Below are 22,885 nucleotides of genomic sequence, written 5' to 3' on the forward strand. Positions count from 1 at the left end.
AGGAGGAAAATAGTGCAAGGTTCGAACACACAAAAAATATGAATTGTTGATACCTACCCCCAGAAAAAATTGCTATTAAGACAACAGGGCAATTGCTATTATAGCAGGTGTAATTAACCATTTATAACGTTTAGCAGAGTTGTTAGATTACATGTGATCTTCTTAAATGTACTAAAAGTGGAAGTCAAAATGATTTTCTAACTATTAATAAGCTAAAAGAGTGTGCAAACCAAACCTCATCAAATCCATCTTTCAATGTGAATTGTTGATACCTACCCCAAAAAAAATGTGCATTTTTGATACCTACCCCAAGAAAAAAAGTGCAATGTTGATCAGTAAACAAATGCAAGTGGGGACTGAAAGCACAGCCTGTTATCTACCAAGAATGGCATTAGGTATCAACAACATGGACATAAAATAGTAGAGCACTCACTCTACTTAGATAGATAGGACAACTAAAGTAGTGAAATTTTAATTTGGAATTCTTTGCTTTAGAGAGCTGCATGAACCCTTCTCCATACCAAAACCTCTCTGGTTTGTAACCTAAAGACTCAGCAAAGTCCACAACCTCTCCACTCCCACCAAATGAGCCAACTTACAGTCTGTATGGAGCTGTACATTTTTTTGTTTTGTTTTCTCTCTCTCTCTCTCCTCTCCTCCATACTCACCTCCCTCACCTGAATACTATTTTCATGAAAAATGGTCACCTCTCTCTCTCTCTCTCTCTCTCTCTCTCACACACACACACACACACACATAATTATATTAGTTTTTAAGTAGACTTGTGATTAGCAAATATAAATACCCCACAAGGTCTCATATGACCATCACTTCTTAAAATCTATTTTTCTGTGGTTTAGTTGAGCCCATTCTACTAGCCAGACAGCTTAAATCTCTCTTTCTACCATTAACCCTTTCAAAGAAGAAAAGATGAAGATTGTTTTGGCCACTTTGCTTATAGCTTCTCTGGTTCTGAGCTTCTCTCTCCTTCAACCAACCATGGCTGATCCAAGTAATATAATTTTCTTCACCTAAAATATGAGTTTAATTAAATCCTCCCTCACCCTGTGTGTGTGGGGTGACAGGTTCAAGTGATTTTTTTAAAAAGCCAGTTTTTCATGTTTATATATATATATATATGACATTTTTTAATCAAAGAGTCTGAATTGGGCTGGACAACCAAGTGTCATTCAAAAATTTCATAAAGTTGTCAACAACCCCCTTTCTACTTTTCATTATCAAAGAGCACTATTATTTGTACGACATGCAACAAGCAGTGACACATAATTTGAACGAAAACAATTTAAATTAATGGCATTATTAAATTGGCAGTGATACTTAACCTTTACCATCACACCAAGTAATGATACATTTTCTACATAATTTTTTATTTTTTATTATTGAACTAATTGGTGTTGTTTTGTATAATATTGGAAGGTTTCTGCGATTCAAAGTGTGGAGTGAGATGTGGGAGTGCTCGAATACCAAAACGTTGCTTGAAGTACTGCAATCTGTGCTGCCAGAAGTGCAGCTGTGTTCCTTCAGGGACATATGGAAACAAGTTGGAGTGCCCTTGCTATAGAGACATGCTCAGCTCCCAGGGCACACCCAAGTGCCCTTGAAACCCATCACCACCTTTTTCACTTTCATGTCATGTATCGAAAGTATTTTTCTTGTTTTTCATAGCAATAAGTTTGTTTTTAAAATTAGAAGAAGTATTTCAGTTAAAACAAAAAACCTATTTTCAGAAAACCGTCTTTTACAGTTCTTTAAAACTAGTTTTCTATTTTTTGAATTCTTAAGAACTATTTCAGAGTTACAAACTAAGTAGGTGCAATATTTATATTCTATGAACGAATAAATTTGAATAAATAAGAGCCAATTGTATTTGTTTCTTATGGATATATTATGACTATATGCAACCTTTTCTTTGCTGATGCATGAATAAAACCACAATAAACCTGTGTTTTGTGTCCCAGATATTATTTTCCAACCTATGAGCATCAAGTTGCATTGTTGCAATAGATCAGTCTTATTGTTACACCAAATCCGCCCTCTTTAAACTATTGTGCAGACTAAAGGAGGACCCTAGCGAAATGTTAAAATTTAATTTCATATTTATTGGATCATTTAATATCAACGACTATGTAAATGGACATTTTCATTGCCATAATAATCTTGGGACAAAATGGCTTGAACTTTGATGTCATTCACACACACACATTAAATTTGGCAGCTACTTTTTTTTATGTACTAGTAAAAGAATTGCAATGTGTCAATCTTAAAAGGGTATGTTGATGCAAAAATCTGTAAGGTCCGAAGCGGGGTGTTTCTTGTAAGACAAGAGAGAAGTGACGACCGGCGTAGTGCCGACCGGGTGCACTCCGACGGTCCAGTTAGTACTTGACGATTCAATATCCGATAAGGATTAAATATGAAATTTATGGCATACCTTTTTAGGTTGATCGATCACTTTTTTTATAGAAGCATTAATGGTAGTAGTTGTTGAAGCGAGATTCTCTCCGATCCAAAATGATATCGTTTCCTTCTTATAGGAGATGGTAACTATCGTTACATATGGTAACCAGAGACTTTTACGATTCATAGAGATTTTGGGGAGGATAAATCACTTACCCTTATCTCATCTCTCATCTTTCATTTGAATTCGAGTTGTTTCTTATCTATACCTTTTGAGTCTCCATGTCACTTGAAATTCTTATCTAGTAGAATAATTCGTATCAGGGTAGATAGCCCACGTTGATGTTATGGGTCCAAAGAATTTAAAATCAAGTCAGCTCTAGTGATTTTATAACAATTTGAAACATATGATCTCAAAAGATTATTAAAAAAAAAAAAAAAAAGGGTCAAAAACTGATAAATGAGCACAGAATTGTAGCCATTTCAAAATTTCCATATAACCAAACACAACTTAAGAAATAAATACAATCAAAACGGGGTAAGTGCAAAAAACACTCATCTAGTTCGAAAAATGTGCAAATAACACCCCCAGTGTTCAAATCACACCCCCGTAGTATAAAAAGTGAGCAAATGAGGGCTTTTGACCCCAAAAAGCGACATGTGCATGTCATGTGACCAAAAAATGCTCCTAAATACCAACATATCCCTTTTGGACTTCCCAAACAATCCTTCAATGAGATTATTAGGTAGTCTCGGTACACCACCTCATCTATGGTCCTAGACAATCCTAGCCATCCATCTGTCCAGAAAAATTACACCTCATCAATAATCTTTACACATTAACTTTACATACTTTCTCTACACTATCATGTCGGCCGAACAATGAAATTGTACTTTTCCAGTGTGGAGTGAACCAGAGTCTCGTCTAGGTTGAGGAAGATCGTCTTTTTTTTTTTTTGGGATATCAACGGTGGGAGGCAATTTTCGAAGTAAGGTGATCGACAGGTTCGATTCTTTTCATGAAAGAGTCTACATCACAGCCGAATTATGGTTGTGGGAGATTAGGGATGGCAAATTCCCCATCTCCGCCGGGTCCCCGCCTGCCCCGTTTATAGTGGGGATGGGACCCTTTTATGTAAACTGGGATGGGGATTGGGGTAAATTTTGAAAACCTGCCCGGGTCGGGGATGGGGTAAACCTGCCCCGCCTCGCCTCGATTAAGTATTAAAGTACTAATATACCCTTACATTTAATAATTTATTAGTAATAAATTAGATTTATTATATATATATATATATATATATATATATATATGAAAATAAGAAAAATTATGTTTTTTTTTAAAAAAATAATATATGTTAATCGGGGATGGGGATAAGAGGTCGGGGGCAGGGGCGGGTATGGGGGTGGTGGTGAAATTTTAAGCAGGGATGGGGGCGGGGATGGGGATTGAAAAATTCAGCAGGGATGGGGATGGGGAATGAGATCCCAGCCCCACCCCGCCCCATTGCCATCCCTATGGGAGATGATTGATACTCCTATTTTTTAGGGTTATTGGGAGTTCAGATTTGGGTGAGTTTGGTGAAGATTTTGATCAAGCGTCGATGGCAGGTGTAAATCAATTAGTTTATCATTGCGACAATGATGGAAGAGTTGGATCACACCAAAGATTGCAGGTGTCGCAGGTTAAACTATGCTATTGACGTGAATCATGTTGCCGTTTCGTGGTCTGAACCACGCCGCCATCGTGAACCAAGGGTTGTTTCCACTGTATCAAACTCGCCGTCGCCGATCGTGAGACACTTGGCGTGGTTATTTCACTGGAATACACAGTGGTTGCAATGGTTGTGAGGGTTTCAAGAAAATCTGATGCCGCAAGTGTTGGGTTATTAATTCATTAATTAAACGAATTCTTATTGATTATGTATTGGGATTACAATTGAAATTACTAGTCATCAAATTCTGCACATACGCACACATAAATTTTATATTTTCATACATATATTTAGAGAGATATATATAGATATAGACACACAGAGGAGAGCGAAAACAGTAGCAAACATGAAGTAGAGAGGATTTACACAAATACAACATCAGCAAGAAGCTAGAAAGCTTGAAAAGTGTATCGATGATGGCACTTCCCGGTGAGTGTTGTAGTGGCGACGGCGGTGGATAGGTGACTAGTGTTTTTTTATATTTTATTATGGTTGTGGGAAGAGATTGTGGTGGTGGTGGGCTGTGTTGGTGATGGTTGCCGGTGTGTTCGTGGTTGTGGGATGGTGATGGGGGCAGCAGTGGTGGTGGTGATGGGGGGCGGTTTGGTGATGGGGTTTTTTTGTGGGAGATGCGTCGTTGCGTTTTTTGTGGAAGATGATTGAGTTTGTTGGACTAAAGATCAAAACGGTGTCATGTCCCCATAGCCCTTTGAGGTAATTTCGCCTTTTAAGGTTTTTTAATTATTTTTGTTATATGTATATTTAAGGGCATTTTAGTCTATTTGCTGATATCACTTTATTTTTCTGACAATAAGCCACCATTTGCTCACTTTTCATACTACGGGGGTGTGATTTGAATACAAGGGGTGTTATTTGCACATTTTTCAAACTAGAGGGGTGTTTTTTGCACTTACCCCGTTTGATAAGTGACCTTTACCCACATGACTGTGCCTATCCAAAGTGGGACCATCCTCACTTGGGTTTAATTTTTTGGTTTCCCATGTGATAGAGCTAAAAATATGTTAATTAAATTCTAAATTTGTAATATCAAGGACTGTATGGTAAAATGATATTTCCTTTATCTTTCAAAGTGAAATATTTTCTCTACTTTTCAAAAGCTCCGTTTGGTTAGATCGAAAATGAAAAGAAAAGAAATGAAAAATGATTTTTTTTTTTTTTTCTTTCTAATATGTATTTGATTATGATAAAAATTTACTTAAGAAAAAATATCATATTATAGTGTGGATACTTAAATTATCCTTATTTTATAAAAATAATAAAATAATAAAGAATTAATAATAAAATATATTTAAAAAATGATAAATTTTTTAATTAATTTAGACCTTCTGAACTACTATTATTCATATATGATGAAAAATAACTAGGAATAAAAATCAAGTTAATTAAAACTTTATCTATGATAAAGTTGTTGGTAGATTATAATTCTTTGAAATCCAGTAAAAAATTGTTGCTGTTTCCAAATATAGATGAAGTTGGGTAAAATATTATCAATGAAGTTATTGGGTAAAATAGGAACACTAAATAAAAAGACGATACTTTCACGGGAAAATAAATTTTTTACGTGTTTTGTGCGGGAAACATTTTGGAGAAAATAAAGAGTTACAAGAATCTTAATTTTTTAAGACTTTTCCTTTTCTATCTAACCAAATTACAAAAAAAAAAAAAAATACAAAAAAATACAAAAAAAAAAACTTATATTTCCTTTATTTTCTAGTTGATTCTATCTAACCAAATGAAACCTTGACATGGTTCGAGTCTCTAAAGGAGCAAAATGGGTGTGTGAGTGGTGTTTGTGAGTTTCTGGTAAGAGTGCCTCCGAAACATTTATCCACTTATATGTTATTATATATGTGTGTTTTTGTATAAAATATTTAAAATTTTGATTTATGAATTTTATTTATTTAAATATTTGTACATATGTTAAAGGCCATGTATACTTATCAAGGGCCTTATGGTCTAGTGATATCTCATTTACCCCCACCATTCTCCAAAGGAGCAAAGTGGGTGGGTGTGTGAATTTCTTACTAATGACAAAAAAAAAAAAAAAAAAAAAAAAAAAGTGTATACTTTGTGGAATGTTTGGAGATACATATTATTATTAATAATTAAAATACAAAAATTATAGGGTTAATTTCGCTGACACCCCCCTCAAGTTTGACCAAATATCACTTGAAACATCTTTCGAAAATTACTATCACTCACATTACAAACGTTTACTCTTATTTTCACTCATACTCCAACAGTTACTTTTTAGATGTGTAAGACCACTTTTTACATGTAAAATAACATTATTGTCCTTTTAACTGGGTGTTGACTAACAAAAATAGTTGAAATGACTTAGATACCCTTTAACGTTGACTTTGTAAATTTATAATTATTAATATATATATATATATCTTTATATCAGTATCTGAGTATGTAAATGCCATAGCATATATTGGGATAAAAAAAAGAAGAGAAAACACACATCAAATATAAGAAATATCTTATAATTATTATTATATAAGATTAATCCCTACTCTCATTAGTATCTCTACTAAGCAATATAAATACAATTATAAATATTAATAAAGCACAAAAATAAGAGAAGCACCAATAAATAATATAATTGGAAAACCCAATTAATAGAACACAAATAAATGTCCCAAAAAAAAAAAAAAAAAAAAAAAAACCATAAATAAATGAAAGTATTAACATTGCAATAGGGATATAGTACATAGAGAGGAGGAAGAGGGGAGGGGTGATGCGACCCAAGCGTGTGCACAAAATAATGTACAACACTTTGGTTTTGGAAATAGTATCAAACGGGCACCATACTTTAAATTTATATAAAAGCCGCTTAACACTTATACCATCAAGTATAAAGTGAGAAGGGATCGTTCCTAAGGGATTGAACATGTGTTGGGATTAAACTTGGTTTCAAAGTTAATTAGATTGTAAAAGAGAGAAAGAGAGAGAGAGAAAGTTTGAGAGAAAAAGATTTTGGTGAAGTGATTAAGCTAAAATTCAATTGAAAGCATAGAAATGGAAATGACAATACAAGTAAATTAAATTAAACTAAGAATTAAAGAGACAGGAAGAGAGTCCTTGGGTTAGGATTCACCACTGAGCTCATGCAATTAACCATATGCTTTCAATTAATAGGGAAATCATTAGTGTAATCGTAGATGTGTCCACATTATCATCACAAATCACAATTGTAAGCATAGATTATCAACATCAAGAATGAATTGTCTACCTAATGACAATTAAACTAAAGTGTAGAATCCATTCAAGATTACGTCATAACCCAACATACACATTCACAAATGTATCAAATAAAAGCACACATCAATCAAGAAGATAATACTAATTGTAAGTAGAAGCATGGATTAACATAATCAAGTACGAATTGCCTACTTCACTACAATTAACTAATGACAAGTAAGCTAATTTGTAGAACAACCTATCAAGATTAAGCCTTTATCCATCAAATTAATTGACAATTGTATCAAATAAGTATCATGCTATGGCCATCATTAAACACAACTACAAAAAGTATCTAGTGTAAAATATAATTCTAAAGTAATCACACATAGACATGCAAATTACATATAAAATTAATGAAAGAATTAATTTTTAATCATTTAATCAAGAATAAAATCCCTAATTAATTATTTATAGACATACAATCAACTTAGAGATTTCAATGGAAGAATTCTTCAATACAAGCCCTAATTTGTCAAATCAAGCATGTATATATAAATAAATCACAAGGCCATATATTTAATTACAACATAATAATTCCCTAAGAAAAGAAATACAAAGGTTTATGTTACATGAACTTAGGGCTCATCCAAGCCCTAAGTGAAGAACTAGCTCATGGAGGAGATGATCATGGTGTCAATAAGGCCGATCCCCATCTTGTGGTTTTTTCTTCTTCTTCTTCCTTCAATTATAGACAGAGAGTCTGTAAAAACTTCTTGAACCCTTGCTTTTTTTCTTTTTCCCCAGAGAGAACGTGATATTGATTACAGAAAAAATAAAACTTAATAAAAAAAATAATAATAAAAACTAACCTTAAAAATAATGGACTTATTTTCTCTTTAATACAAAACATAATAAAGCCCACATGTTACAAAAATCAACCCAAAAGGTTAAAACCCGTAGCCATAAAAACAGGTCAAATCCATAACTAAAATTGCTGCCAGAAGCTTGGCGTCCGGACACGACGCTGCTGCATTTTTCTGCTTCCTTCTGAATCTTGTCCTGATGTTCTAACTTGACTCCAAAATGGTCATAATGGACTGTTGTAAGCCTATTTTAGCTTTATTACCCTGAAATACACATAAACATAAATTATGATTAAAACATGAAAGTAAGATAGATGTAAAGATTGAAATACCCTAACTTAGGTGCTGAAATGTACAACATTTAAACACTTATCGTGGGGACAATAAATTTATGACACAAAAACAAAAACAAAATGTAGTACTCGGAATTTTGTTGACCAAATGTATTATCGTAATACTTTCTCATATCATTGAAATGTTTTGAGTTGGGCTTTATGACCAAATTGTAAAGAGTGAACAGAGAATGAAGGTATTGAAGTTGTTGTCAAATTGATGGTATTGCGGCCAAAAATGGGTTCATGGCTCTCCGCATTTTTCATGGCACCCAGTATACATACGTGGAATAATTTTAAAGAACGAATTCCACATGGTTTATACGACGATGATTGGACCAAATATCCAATTTATTGTAAACACGTCTTGCATTATATGGTAAAAATTCACTTATCGAATAAAGATTAAGGAACCAGTTGTGCTAGTATAATTTTAACTGTTGATGCATATATAACTTTTTTGCTAAATATTTTGAAAATTGCAAAAATAATTTAATCAAATATCCAATGGATTAAATAACAAACTTAGCTATTGTTTAATGCATAAATAGTAATGCGTGGAGAAGAAAATAACTCCATCGAAATAATTAGGTTCCATGAAAACTTGTCAATTGTAAAAGACACTGGAATTGGGGATGGAATATCCAGAAAGTGTGGTAGGGGTAAAATGGTCATTTTAGTTACTTGATATTTTAGAATAAATGAGATTAAAAAATAATGGGCAAAGTTGTCTTTTCGTACATTTTTAACAGTGTCAGTGACGGAAAAGTAAAATTGAATTTAAAACGGTAATAATTTGTAAAATGTGTTTTAATATGATATTTGATCAAATCTGAAGGAGCATCAGTGAAATTAAACTAAAATTATATTATATATATATATATATATATATATATATATATATATATATTTAAAAGACATGTGACATGAGAAATCTATAAAAGAATTCTAAAATAATACACTTCTTAAATAAATAAAGTAAAACTAAAAAGTATCTATATATTTTGGGATAGTACTCTCGCCTCACAACTTTGCCAGTTTTGGGCCTTGCAAAAGTAAAAGCAAACGTTATCTATATAGAGCTAAGAAACTGTTATTAAAATGGACTTGGATCTTCTAATGTATAACAATTAAGAGTTGTGATTGAAACACTTATGTAGTTATGATTGAAACATGCATACATCAAGGACTATGTGTTTCAATCATAACCCAACTCCATTAAAATTTACAATAAGGCAATTGGAAAATAAAGAAATGAAAACCAATGTGGACTACTATACCCTTTCAGTGCTTTCACAAAGAAAAAACAGAGCATGTGAAAAAGCAAAAACAAATTAAGGCTAATTAGGTCTGATGGGATATGCATATATGTATATCATATATTCATACCAATTGATTTGGGGTCATTAATAGGAACACAAAAGTCTTGAAGAGGGCTGGGGTCAGAGGCATAAGCTAATGAGAATGGGAAAGATTTTGTTCTCAAAACGTGCGCGAAGTGACAATGTAATATTTCTGAATTTTTTCACTTTCTATTTTTTTTTTTCATTTATGCAAGGGCATTTTTGTCTTTTCACATTGTGCGAATTGACACCGTGGAGTGTGCCAGTTATATCCAAGAGTTGATTGGGGCATTTCATTGAAGGACTCTTTGAAATGCAAGGATGGTCATTTTTGTTTTTTTCAGTTTTTCGGGCCGGACGGTCCCATGTGGGACTGCTACCGAAATTGTTGCATACGGGTATTTTGATTGGGTTCATTTGCACCACATCTATTTTTATTTATTGTGTTTTGAGTAATTACAAATTACATGTATAATTATGTGTGTGTGTGGTGTAAATTAAAAACAAAAAGGAAAAGGAAAAATAAAATAAAAATGGTAGGACCTACCAATATCAAACTTAATGCCATGAGACCATGTTTGGTCTCCATTCTCTCTTCTCCCCGCTGGTTTTCTCTCTCTGCTCTTTACTTTGCTTTTTCTTTTTCTTTTTCAATCAAAGCTTTAGAGCTTTGATTTCTCCACCAATCCTTGAAATTTTTAGAAGCCATTTGTGGCAAATTGAGGCCCATGATGAGATCTTTAAGTCGATCGGAGCAATTTTGTGTTTAGTACACTCCAGGAGAGTTAGGATCTAGGACACAAATTGGGGCTTTTGGCTTAGATTGAGGTAGGGGTCTCTAATTTCCATTTTTCTTGCACCTTTGTAAATTTTTTACTATAATTCATGTCAAGTATGTTTAATTTGAGTTGATTGTTTTTTTTTTTTTTTTTAAATTGATTTACTTGGGGATGTGAAGCATGTTATTGGGTGTATTATTGGATTTGTATAGAAAACATGTTTAAATGTTAATTTTTTATGCTTATTATGTTGTTGAATTGACTAGAAATGATATATGAAAGCTTAGGAAAATTTCCTTAGAATTACTTGTCATGCTTCATTATTGATTTCTATATGCTATTGTGTTGGCAAAATTGCTAAAAATAATACATAGAAACTTATGGAAATTTTTTAAGAATTATTGTAAAGTATGCTTAATATGTTAATTTTTCCATGCCTATGATACTTAATAATTTATTGAAAATTTTATGTGGAAGTATGTTAATTGTGTGATAATATGTAATGTTTATTAATATATATATATATATATATATATATATTATTAAACATTACTTTTTCCACTGTGGGACCCACCTGTGATATAAGGGTCATTACAGACCCGTTTTATTTTCACTTAGCTTTCTCTCTCGGCCAGTTTGTTTCTCTCTCTCTCGCTGCCTCTGTATTTTCTTTTTCTTTTGCAACTTTAATCTGTGATTACTTCCTCATCTTTTTGAAATTTTGGATGCCGTTTGCGGCAAATTGAAGCCCACGACGAGATCTTCAAATCTATACCAACAATTTCAGCTTTTGGCCACTCTAGGAAGTCCGAAAATTGAGACCCATTTTGAGGATTTGAGGTAAAAATTGGGGCTTTTGGCTTAGATTGAGGGGGTCAGTAACCCACATTTTCTTGTTCCCTTGTGAGTTAATTTTATGTAATTGTTGTTAATTAGTCTAATTGATGATAATTATCTTAGAATGATTGTGTTGTAATGTATATAGTTCATGAAGTCCATATATATATATGCTGATTTGTGTTAAAAGCATACTTAAATGTTGATTTTCCATGTTTATTGTGAACTTCATGAATTCCATATATATATATATGCTGATTTGTGTTACAAGCATACATAAATGTTGATTTTTATATGCTTATCATGCTAGATCTCGATTGTATGAAAGCATGTTGTAGTTTTACTTGAAAATTCTTGTGAATTATGCTATATTAATTAAGTTCGAGTTAGTTATGGAATGATGAACTTGGACATGGCATGATGCATCCATGCACTAGCATTGGGCATGAAATGGGATTAATGTGATTTGAAAAGAAAAAGGGAAATTTTGGGAAGAAGTTTTGATTAAAATGGTTTTGAGAAAACCTGGTCGCCGCGGGGTTACCAAAGGGTTAGTGTTTTAATATAGCTTAGAGGGAACTAGGGAGATTGCCCTAGCGTGTTTGAGCTAGCTGGGCCTAAAATGACGCCGCGGGGGTACCAAGGGTCAGGGACACTAGCCAATCCTTCTCTCGTGTCGCTGCGGGATCACCAAAGGGCGGGTTATATTAACCCACATTTTCTTGTTCCCTTGTGAGTTAATTTCATATAATTGTTGTTAGTTAGTCTAATTGATGATAATTATCTTAGAATGATTGTGTTGTAATGTGTATAGTTCATGAAGTCCGTATATATATATATATGCCGATTTGTGTTACAAGCATACATAAATGTTGATTTTTATATGCCTATCATGCTAGATCTCGATTGTATGAAAGCATGTTGTAGTTTTACTTGAAAATTCTTGTGAATCATGCTATATTAATTAAGTTTGAGTTAGTTATGGAATGATGAACTTGGACATGACATGATGCATCCATGCACTAGCATTGGGCATGAAATGGGATTAATGTGATTTGAAAAGAAAAAGGGAAATTTTGGGAAGAATTTTTGATTAAAATGGTTTTGAGAAAACCCGGTCGCTGCGGGGTTAAGGGCCGGTGTCTTAATATAGCTTAGAGGGAATTATGGAGATTGTCCTAGCGTGGCTGAGCTAGCTGGGCTCAAAATGACGCCGCGGGGGTACCAATGGTTAGGGACACTAGCCAATCCTTCTCTCGTGTCACTGTGGGATCACCAAAGGTCGGGTTATATTAACCCACATTTTCTTATTCCCTTGTGAGTTAATTTCATGTAATTATTGTTAATTAGTCTAATTGATGATAATTATCTTAGAATGATTGTGTTGTAATATATATAGTTCATGAAGTCCATATATATATATGCTGATTTGTGTTAAAAACATACTTAAATGTTGATTTTCCATGTTTATTGTGAAGTTCATGAATTCCATATATATATATATATATATATGCTGATTTGTGTTACAAATATACATAAATGTTGATTTTTATATGCCTATCATGCTAGATCTCGATTGTATGAAAGCATGTTGTAGTTTTACTTAAAAATTCTTGTGAATCATGCTATATTAATTAAGTTTGAGTTAGTTATGGAATGATGAACTTGGACATGGCATGATGCATCCATGCACTAACATTGGGCATGAAATGGGATTAATGTGATTTGAAAAGAAAAAAGGGAAATTTTGGGAAGAAGTTTTGATTAAAATGGTTTTGAGAAAACCCGGTCGCCGCGGGGTTACCAAAGGGCCGGTGTCTTAATATAGCTTAGAGGGAATTAGGGAGATTGCCCTAGCGTGGTTGAGCTAGCTGGGCCCAAAATGACGCCGCGAGGGTACCAAGGGTCAGGGACACTAGCCAATCCTTCTCTCGTGTCGCTGCGGGGTCACCAAAGGGCGGGTTATATTAACAGTTTGAAAGTGATGGATTTGAATGTTGAAAATAGGGAGCGACATCGGCATGCATTGCATTTTATAGCATCATATTGTGTATGCTGAGATTGGATTTAATGTTATACTTTCTTGACATAGTATGACCCCAATTCCTATTGTCTTATTCTTTGCTTGGATTCACGGGGACACAAGAGGTGTGTCTTAGGCACCACCTACCGAGCAATTTTGCTCACCCCTTTTATTTAACATTTTTTTTCAGGAAACGGGAAAGAAGTGGCGGATGACAATCCCCCGCAAGCTTGAAGAAGATTAGGAGTTGTATTTTGTTATCTTTTGTATCTCAACCCATTTTTTTTGGTATAGTCTCAAACTATGTAAAAGAGTATTCATTTTTGCAAATCATGGCCTGTAACATAACTAAGATCCTTGATTATTTTTGTTGTAAACTGAGACTATGTAAATGCTTAAGTTGAATGGGATGACGATGATGGGCTAACTTGGGGAGGTTGTTGATGTTATGGTATTGGGAAATGTATTATATTCCTTTTGTATTGTGTGTTGGGGCAAGTTAGATAGGTCTTGAAAGGTCGTTGCATTTTTTTTTCTTCATTTGAACAGGTTGTTGTAGGACTATTTTTAGCGGAGGTCATGCCGAATTTATTTATTTATCTATAAATGGTATCAGTTTAAGGGTCGTTACATAATAATTCTCTCAATTTCCATAGTATTAAAGAGACATGTGATATGCATTCATAGCATGGGCATGAAAAAGGGTACAATGATTTGATAAAAATGAAAAAGGGGATTTTTGGGGAGAATTTGATGAAACGGTTTTGAGAAAACCTAGTCACCACGGAGTCACTAAAGGGCCGGTGTGTTAATATAGCCTAGAGGGAATTAGGGAGATTGCCCTAGCGTGATTGAGCTATTTGGGCCCCAAATGACGCTGCGGAGGTACCAAAGGTCAGGGACAATAGCCAATCATTCTCTCGTGTCGCTGCGGAGTCACCAAAGGGAAGGTTATATTAACAGTTTGTGAAATGATGGAAGTTTTCTGAAAATAGGGAGTGACATGCATGACATTGCATTCATGGCACGACATTCTTTGTTTTGGACTTGAAAATGTATATTGTATTTTTTTTCAGCTTTGTATGACCACATTTCCTATTGTCTTATTCATTGTTTGGATTCACGGGGCTACAAAAGATGGGTTTTAGGCGCTACTTACTGAGCAATTTGCTCATCCCATTACATTAAACATTTTTCAGGACACAGATAGCAGGTGGCGGACGACGCTCCTTCACAGGGTTTGATGGGTTAGTAGACCGTTTTGACATACTTTGTAACTATAATATTATTTTATTATTATTATTTATTATTCCTTATTTTTTTTATAAACTCGGAATGACACGTATAATATGTATTGACGTAGGAAAGAATGGTGTTATCCCTAGTTGACCTTGGGTTCGGTTAAGGACCCGGCTAACGGTTCGAACCTACGGGTTCGGGTCGTTATAGACAATCTTTAAAATAATTGTATGACTTGGGATCTAATTCAATCCAGACACTGTGATAAGAAAAGTGAACATACAATAATGCATTAATATAAAACAAAAAAAATCTAAAAATTAGTTATTTTTTTTTGGGTAAAACTGAAAGTAGTACGAGTTCAATATATAATAGTGTGCTGTGTTGAATTAAAAAAATCACAATTTCCCTTGTTTAGATGAGTGCACTATATTATTTGTATCATTTAGTATCGAATAATTTCTCCAATTGACTATAGTAAACAACAAATATTTAAGTGTTGAATTTTTTAAGTGATAATTAAAAATATATATATTTTAAAATTTCACGTTCAACATTTAGAATTTAGCGAGAAATAATATATTTGTCAATTAAAATTTTACCCTATTTTAAGTTACGTTTATCATTTTTAGTGATATTCGAATTGTGTTATCAAATAAACTTAATTGGATAAATGTTTAATCCACTTAAAATTAAGTTATCAAACACACTTAATTGGAAAATTGCTTAATTGTTTTAGAATTAATAAAGCACTTAGTTATCAAAATGCACGGCCTCTCTTTTCAACCTAAAAGGTTGACGATTCGTGCATTGTGAAAGTTAATTGCCTGGATAAAAAATAAAATAAAAATAACCAACTTGAATATTAAGGTTTCAATTATAGCAGGAAATTTGTTTGATATGTTTAGTAATTTAGTATAAATAGGAAGTACTTATAGAGCCCCCATGCATTGAAAAGGGTAGTCAGAACTGTTTATCTATAGTGCTGTTAAGCCTGTTAAGACATGGAATCATCCTTTTGCTTTTTTCATTCTCTTTTCACTTATCCGGGTACGCATAAGCATTCCTCTTATGGAGCAGTGCAACATGTATAGATCATATATATATATATACACATTTATGTGTCTGTGTGTTTATGTTTGCATCTTTTTCTTGTTTATCACTTAATGTGCCCTAAAAACCAAATGTGGTATTTGGATGCCACAGAAGTTTCCCATTGCAATGGTTGAACAGAGAGAGGCTACGTTAACGGTAACCTCCTCTGAGTCTTTTCGATTTTCAGTTTTGAATGGACCAATTAGTGGGCCGTTCCTTCTATCTAATTGTTGTATTACTCTGTCATGTTGGCGTGACCCGCGCTAAAACTCACTCTGTAAACTCTCCTTTCTAGATGGTATAAGCTCTCATCCCCTTTAGAGAGATTGACCGTTCGAGCTCTGGTGGGAACAAAATTACGGTGATTGTGTGTGTGTGCTTGAATTTAAAATAATAAAAAAAACACCACCATCACTACTTGAGTCACACAATTCTCATAACAGTCGAGTACTTTGACTCGTACTAATTCAATTACATGATTGAACAACTTTGGATTATGGTTTAACATAGTTGATTCATAGTGTACCTTGTAAGCTCTAATTGATTTACATGATGGAACAACTTTGGATTATGGTTTACCATAGTTGATTCATGGCGTATTTTGTAAGCTCTAATTGATTTACATGATTGAACAACTTTGGATTACGGTTTAACAAAGTTAATTTATAGTGTAACTTGTAAGCTTTCCACATCGCAGGTTATTGAAAACTAGAATTCACTTCAATTTTTGAGTGTGCACAATGGAAGGAGAAACAACAAGAAAAACGACAAGTAAAGATTGAGGAAGAAGAAGAATCACAAGCCCAAGTGGACATATGGAAATATGTATTTGGTTTTGTTGATATGGCAGTGGTAAAGTGTGCCATTGAGCTTGGGATAGCTGATGTCTTGGAAAACCATGGCGGTCCCATGACACTCTCCGAGCTATCTTCCACCCTTCAATGTTCTTCCTCCGCCCTACACCGCATCATGAGGTTCTTGGTGCACCACAGCATATTCAAAGAAGGTTTCAATAGCAAAGCTGGTAATATTGGTTATGTTCAAACACCGTTCTCGCGCCTTCTCATGAGACATGGCAAAAGTAGCATGGCTGTTTTAGTGTTGCTACAGAGCAGTCCAACGATGCTTGTACCGTGGCATGGTCTAAGTCACGTCATAGCCAACGGATCCTCAGCATTTGAGGCTGTTAATGGTGAAGACTTATGGGGCTATGCAGCTGCAAATCCTGCCCATAGCAAACTCTTTAATGATGCATTGGCTTGTGATGCTAGACTGGCTATGCCAGCAATAATTGATAGTTGTCCTGAATTATTAGATGGGGTGGACTCCTTGGTTGATGTAGGTGGGGGTGATGGAACAGCTCTCAGCATTTTGGTCAAGGCTTTTCCTTGGGTTCATGGCATTAACTTTGATCTTCCTCATGTTGTGTCTGCTGCACCTAATTGTGTTGGTGTTAAGCACATTGGAGGTGATATGTTTGAAAGTGTGCCAAAGGCTGATGCTGCTTTACTCGTGGTTAGTATTCTTAAACTCGAAATTTGAATTGCTGTGACGTTACCTGGAGGGAGGGAGAGGTTGTTGGCACTTATATATGTAGACATCTCCTAATTGTATATCGTGACATTTACATTTGAGTTTCTAGGAAAATTCAGAGTCATGTTCATTTTCTTTTGTTTATTAAACTATGCATCTTTTATATTGTAGTGGGTTCTGCATGATTGGGGAGATGAAGAGTGCATTCATATCTTGAGAAAGTGTAGAGAATCTATTCCAAATGACAAAGGGAAGGTGATTATCATAGAAGCCATGATTGAAGAAGATGAAGGAGATAAACTCAAGTACGTGAGATTGATGTTGGACATGCTGGTGATGGCTTAAACAAACAAGGGGAAAGAGAGGAGTCTCAAGGAATAGGCATATGTACTAGGAAAAACAGGGTTCAGTCGACACAATGTGAAACGCATTTAAGCTGTTCAGTCCATTATCGAGGCTTTTCCTTAATTTATATAGTTTATGTAAGAGGCACTCAATATGAAGAAGAAGAACACACACAACTTTTATAAAACTCTCAAATATTAATATATTTCTTCCTCACTTCTTACTTTCAAAAGAACTTAAGAACATGTATTTATAGGCACTAATACATGACTCTAGAAAGACACAAATTACAAGACAATAAATAAAACACTAAGTTTAACACAATTGTTTCATCTCCTAATGAGATAGTGCATGTATTTCACACATGAGTTAGTTCATGTATTCAACACTTGAGTTAGTTCATGTATTTGGTTTATTTTTGCAACAATGCCTCCCGTAAACCAAATTTGCTTTTCATTCCCAACTTTGCAAGATTCTTCTTAAATAAAATTCCACCAAGAGGCTTTGTGAATAAATCTGCCATTTGTTCATCCGTCTTGTAATATTCAACTTGAATAATTCCTTCATTGACAAGCTCCCTTAAGAAATGATAACGGATGCGAATATGCTTCGTCCTTCCATGTAGAACAGGGTCTTTTGTAACAGAGATAGTTGAACTATTGTCACAAAATAATGTTGTTGGCCCTTCTTGCTTGTGCTTGAGATTTTCCAAAATACCTTGCAACCAAAAGATTTGACAACCGGCAAGTGAGGCAATAATATACTCCGCTTCCATTGCAGAAAGAGTCACAATAGCTTGTTTCTTCGAACTCCATGAAATTGCACCACTTCCAAGATTAAAGACATAACGGGATGTGCTCTTACTATCATCAATACTTCCCGCCAAGTCACTATCCGTGTAGCCAACAAGTTTAACCGAAACATTTGCTTGATAAAAAATACCATAATCAATGGTTCCTTTCACATACCTCAAAATTCTTTTTGCAGCCTCCCAATGACTTGAATGTGGTTTCTCCATGAATCGGCAAACTAAACTTACTGCAAACATTATATCCGGCCTTTTAGTTGTTAAGTACATCAAATTTCTAATGCTTTCAAATGCAAAAATATTCTTTGCAACCTCCTTTGCTGTGCAAGCTTTGTATCTTGTCTTTTTTATGCTTCTAGTATTTTTCATCACCTTACCTTGAAACTGATTTCCAATGTTGTTCTCGAGATTCACTTGAAAATTTTCACACTTTTTGAATTTACTTTTGACTTGCTCATTTAAATCAAAGAACACTTCAATATTCACCCATATCATATCATTTGAGAAATATTCTATACAAACGTTCTTCAATTTTTCTTCAACTATAACATCATCCAATTGAATATATTTCGTTTCTTCTGAAATTGAGTATGTTGCTTCATACGGAATTTCAAACCATTTGTTTTTTTCACCAAGATTTGATATTCCAATTTCTTCACCAAATTCAACTCCTATGATTTCTTCGTTCGTGACAACTTCTGTCTCTCCAATATCTAATTTTTCTTCTATCTCATTTTCATCTTTGAATATTTTTTTTTCATCAACATCAACTCCTTCTTTTCCTTCTTTATTAAACTCCACCATCACCATTTTCTCATCTTGCATCTTTTTTGCTTTTTTCATCAAATTCTATATTCATACATTCCACCTTTTCAAAATCTTCTTTTTCTTCCATCTTATAAAAAATTTCTTCATTTTCATCTTCCCAACTTATTTCTTCAAAAAATCCATCTTTATCGTAATTTGGGAACCAATATTCAACGGATACTGATTTGAATTTATAATTAGATAAAGACATAAATTCAAGCTTTTGCCATAATTGACTTGGAGAATTCAAATTTTCAACATGTTTCCAAACTTCTTCATGAATTGCATTATTCAATATCTTGAGTACCACTTCTTTCTTTTTTGGAACTTTGTTTTGCTGACAACTTTTTGGATTTTCTATGACACTGTGCCATAAATCACATGCTTTAAGATAAACTGAAATGATATTGCTCCAATATGCATAATTTGAGAGAACTAACTTTTCATTCATTTTTTGGTGCCAAAATCACCTCTTTCTTGAATCTTCTTTGAATTGATTTTTTATGAACCAAATATTATTTTGCTTCACGCTTCAAAATCCCTCCACCTATAACGACCCTAAACTGATACCATTTAAAAAAAAATTCAGAATGACTTCCCTTAAAAAATGGGCCTACCACAACCTGTTTAAATGCATTTTTAACCTGTCCCAGCACAATAAACATATAATACATTCCAACATCCCTTTCATCCATTAACCATGCCTTAACTTAGTTTATTCCATAATGGTACAACCACATACTATATCATCCGAATATCATAATTACAGTCCCAAAATATAAGATTAATGTCAAATGTCCATATTTTACAACATTTAGACAGCTCATACAAAAGTTACAGCCCATAGGTATAATTATAATAACAAGAGTCCACAAACCTCTATGCCAAATATAACAGACTAAGCTTTTAGAAAAAAAATATGGGACTTAATACAAAAATAGCAAAAAAAAGTCTTCTAATCCAAATTAGGCCTGTGGTGGAAAGTCATCTGCCACTTCTTTCCCGTTTCCTGAAAAAATTATTAAGTGATAGGGTGAGCATAAAGCTCAGTAGGTAGCACTTAAGACACGCATCTTATGTTCTTGTGAATCCATACAAAGAATAGATCAATAGGAATAAGGATCATACACTGTCGGGATAATACAACATTTCAACCAAACTCAAGTGCAAACAACACAATGCCATGGAATGCAAATGCATGCCGATGTCGCTCCCCATTTTCACATTTCAAACCATCACTTTCAAACTGTTAATACAACCCGCCCTTTGGTGACCCCGCAGCGGCACGAGAGGAGGATTGACTACTGTCTCTAGACCTTTGGTAACACCGCAGCATCATTGAGGGGCCCAGATAGCTCAACCACGTTAGGGCGACTCCCAAGTCCCCTCTAAGCTATATTAACACTCCGGCCCTTTGGTACCCCCGCGGCGACCGGGTTTTCATAAAACCATTTCGTAAAAACTCTTTTCCCAAAATTTTACTTTTTGTTCCAAAACAATTTCTCCTATTTCGTGCCCAATGTAAGTGCATGAGTGCATCAGTACCATAAATATACTCATTATTCCACAACCAACTCAATTTAAGTAAGCAAGGCATAATTTCACAAGAATTTCTCAAGGAACTTCAAAATGCTCTTATACAACAATACATCTAGCCTAACGAACATATATAAATCATCACATAGACAAGTTTTTCACATCAAACATTTAATACAAGCTCTCACATAACCATATACACATGTTCTAACTACTTCTAAACTACAACTATCACAAATAAGCATGTCCTACAACAATTTAGAAAATGTAATTCACATAGAGCAAGAAAATTATGGATTAAGAGCCCCTACCTCTAAATTGAACAAAACCCTTGAAAGTGGGTCTCTAATTTCGAACTCCCTAGGAAACACCAAATCTGAAATTGCTTATACTAGCGCGTAGAGCTCATCATGGGCTTTGTTTGCCTCGAACGACACTCAAATCCGGTAAGAAATGAGGAAGAAATCAAATCTCAAAGCTTGAAACTAAAGTGAAAAAGAAAATGAAGAAGAAGGAAGGAAGAGAGAAAGTGATGGGGAGAGAGAATGAAGGAAAAGAAATGGTCTCTAGACCATTAAAAGTGAGTAGGTGGTGGGTCCACCACCACCCTTTGACTTTTCTTTTTCCTTTTTTTTTTTTTTTTTTTTTTGGTTTTAAATTACCCACACACATACAAATATATACACATATGCACACACACACACAAATATATATATATATATATATATATATATATATATATATATATATATATATATATTAGACACAGACATTACATTATCCCCAACTTTAAGAAAGATTTCGTCCCCGAAATCAAGACATACCTGGAGAAGAAAACAACTCTGGATACTTGGAGCGAACCTCCTGTTCGAGCTATCAAGTAGCCTACTCTACTCCGTGGTGTTTCCAAAGGACTTTCACCATTGGTATCGTCTTGTTCCTCAACACCTTCTGTTGTGTGCCATGAATCTGAATTGGTCATTCATCGTAGGAAACATTCTCATCAATGTCTATATCAACCCAACTCAAAATGTGAGATGGATCTGGCTCGTACTTCTGTAACATCGATACATGGAAAACATTGTGGACCCTGTCTAACTGTGGCGGCAAAGCAAGTCTGTAGGCAACCTCTCCTACACGGTCCAAAATCTCAAACGATCTAATGAATCGTGGCGACAACTTGCCACTTTTCCTGAATCTCGTCAATCTTTTTCGTGGAGAAACCCGTAGAAAAACATGGTCTCCCACCTCAAAGGATAACGGTCGTCTCCACTTATCCGCATAACTCTTCTATCGGCTCTGAGCTGTAAGTAACCTCTGTCTTATCAACTTAATCTTTTCAGTAGACTCGAGTATAATGTCGGGTCCTAAAGCGGCTGTCTCGCCTACCTCAGTCCAACAAACAGGAGACCTACAAGGTCTACCATACAATGCCTCAAATGGAGCCATCTGAATGCTCGCCTGATAACTATTATTGTAGGCAAACTCAATAAGTGGAAGGTGATCCTCCCAACTACCACCCAAATCAAGCACACATGCCTGAAGCATATCCTCCAAAATCTGGATAGTATGTTCCGACTGACCGTCAGTCTGTGGATGGAATGCTGTATTCAAATGCAACGCTGAGCCAAACGCTGCTTGAAGTCCTCCCCAGAACTTCAAAGTGAACTTGGCATCCCTATCTGAAACAATGGTTACTGGAACTCCATGCAACCTTACAATCTCTTTCACATAAAGAATACCAAGCTTCTCTGCATTATCTATTGTCTTAATAAGCAAAAAGTGAGCCATCTTGGTCAATTTGTCAATGATGACCCATATGGCCTCATTGCCCCTCCGTGACCTTAGAAGACCTGTCACAAAATCCATAGCGATATGTTCCCATTTCCACTGCGTTACAGGCAATTGTTGCAATAAACCGGCTGGTCTCTGATGCTCAGCCTTCACCAGCTGACAGGTAAGGCATCTAGCCACAAACTGTGCAACATCTTTCTTTATCCCA

The 22,885-nt window shown here is 34.6% G+C and overlaps 1 protein-coding gene and 1 pseudogene across 1 annotated transcript; both read left to right on the forward strand.

Annotated features, from left to right (window-relative positions):
- Positions 1-673: 673 nt before the first annotated feature.
- LOC132285648 (peamaclein-like) lies at positions 674-1,707 on the forward strand. The gene is made up of 2 exons (XM_059787847.1): positions 674-1,012; positions 1,438-1,707. Exons 1-2 carry the CDS (start codon positions 931-933, stop codon positions 1,620-1,622), a joined length of 267 nt encoding a protein of 88 aa, XP_059643830.1. The 5' UTR covers positions 674-930; the 3' UTR covers positions 1,623-1,707.
- A 2,352-nt stretch (positions 1,708-4,059) lies between these two features.
- On the forward strand, positions 4,060-17,855 carry LOC132295690 (acetylserotonin O-methyltransferase-like; annotated as a pseudogene).
- Positions 17,856-22,885: the final 5,030 nt, after the last annotated feature.

The sequence above is a fragment of the Cornus florida genome, unplaced genomic scaffold (assembly GCF_030987335.1).
Source record: "Cornus florida cultivar Cherokee Brave unplaced genomic scaffold, ASM3098733v1 CherokeeBrave_3.0.0_Hap2_Chr02, whole genome shotgun sequence".
NCBI lineage: Eukaryota > Viridiplantae > Streptophyta > Magnoliopsida > Cornales > Cornaceae > Cornus > Cornus florida.

Coding starts and splice junctions, on each gene's coding strand:
- LOC132285648 (XM_059787847.1), top strand. CDS start 931: ATGAAGATTGTTTTGGCCACTTTGCTTATAGCTTCTCTGGTTCTGAGC. Junction 1,013..1,437: donor ACCAACCATGGCTGATCCAA/GTAATATAATTT, acceptor TAATATTGGAAG/GTTTCTGCGATTCAAAGTGT.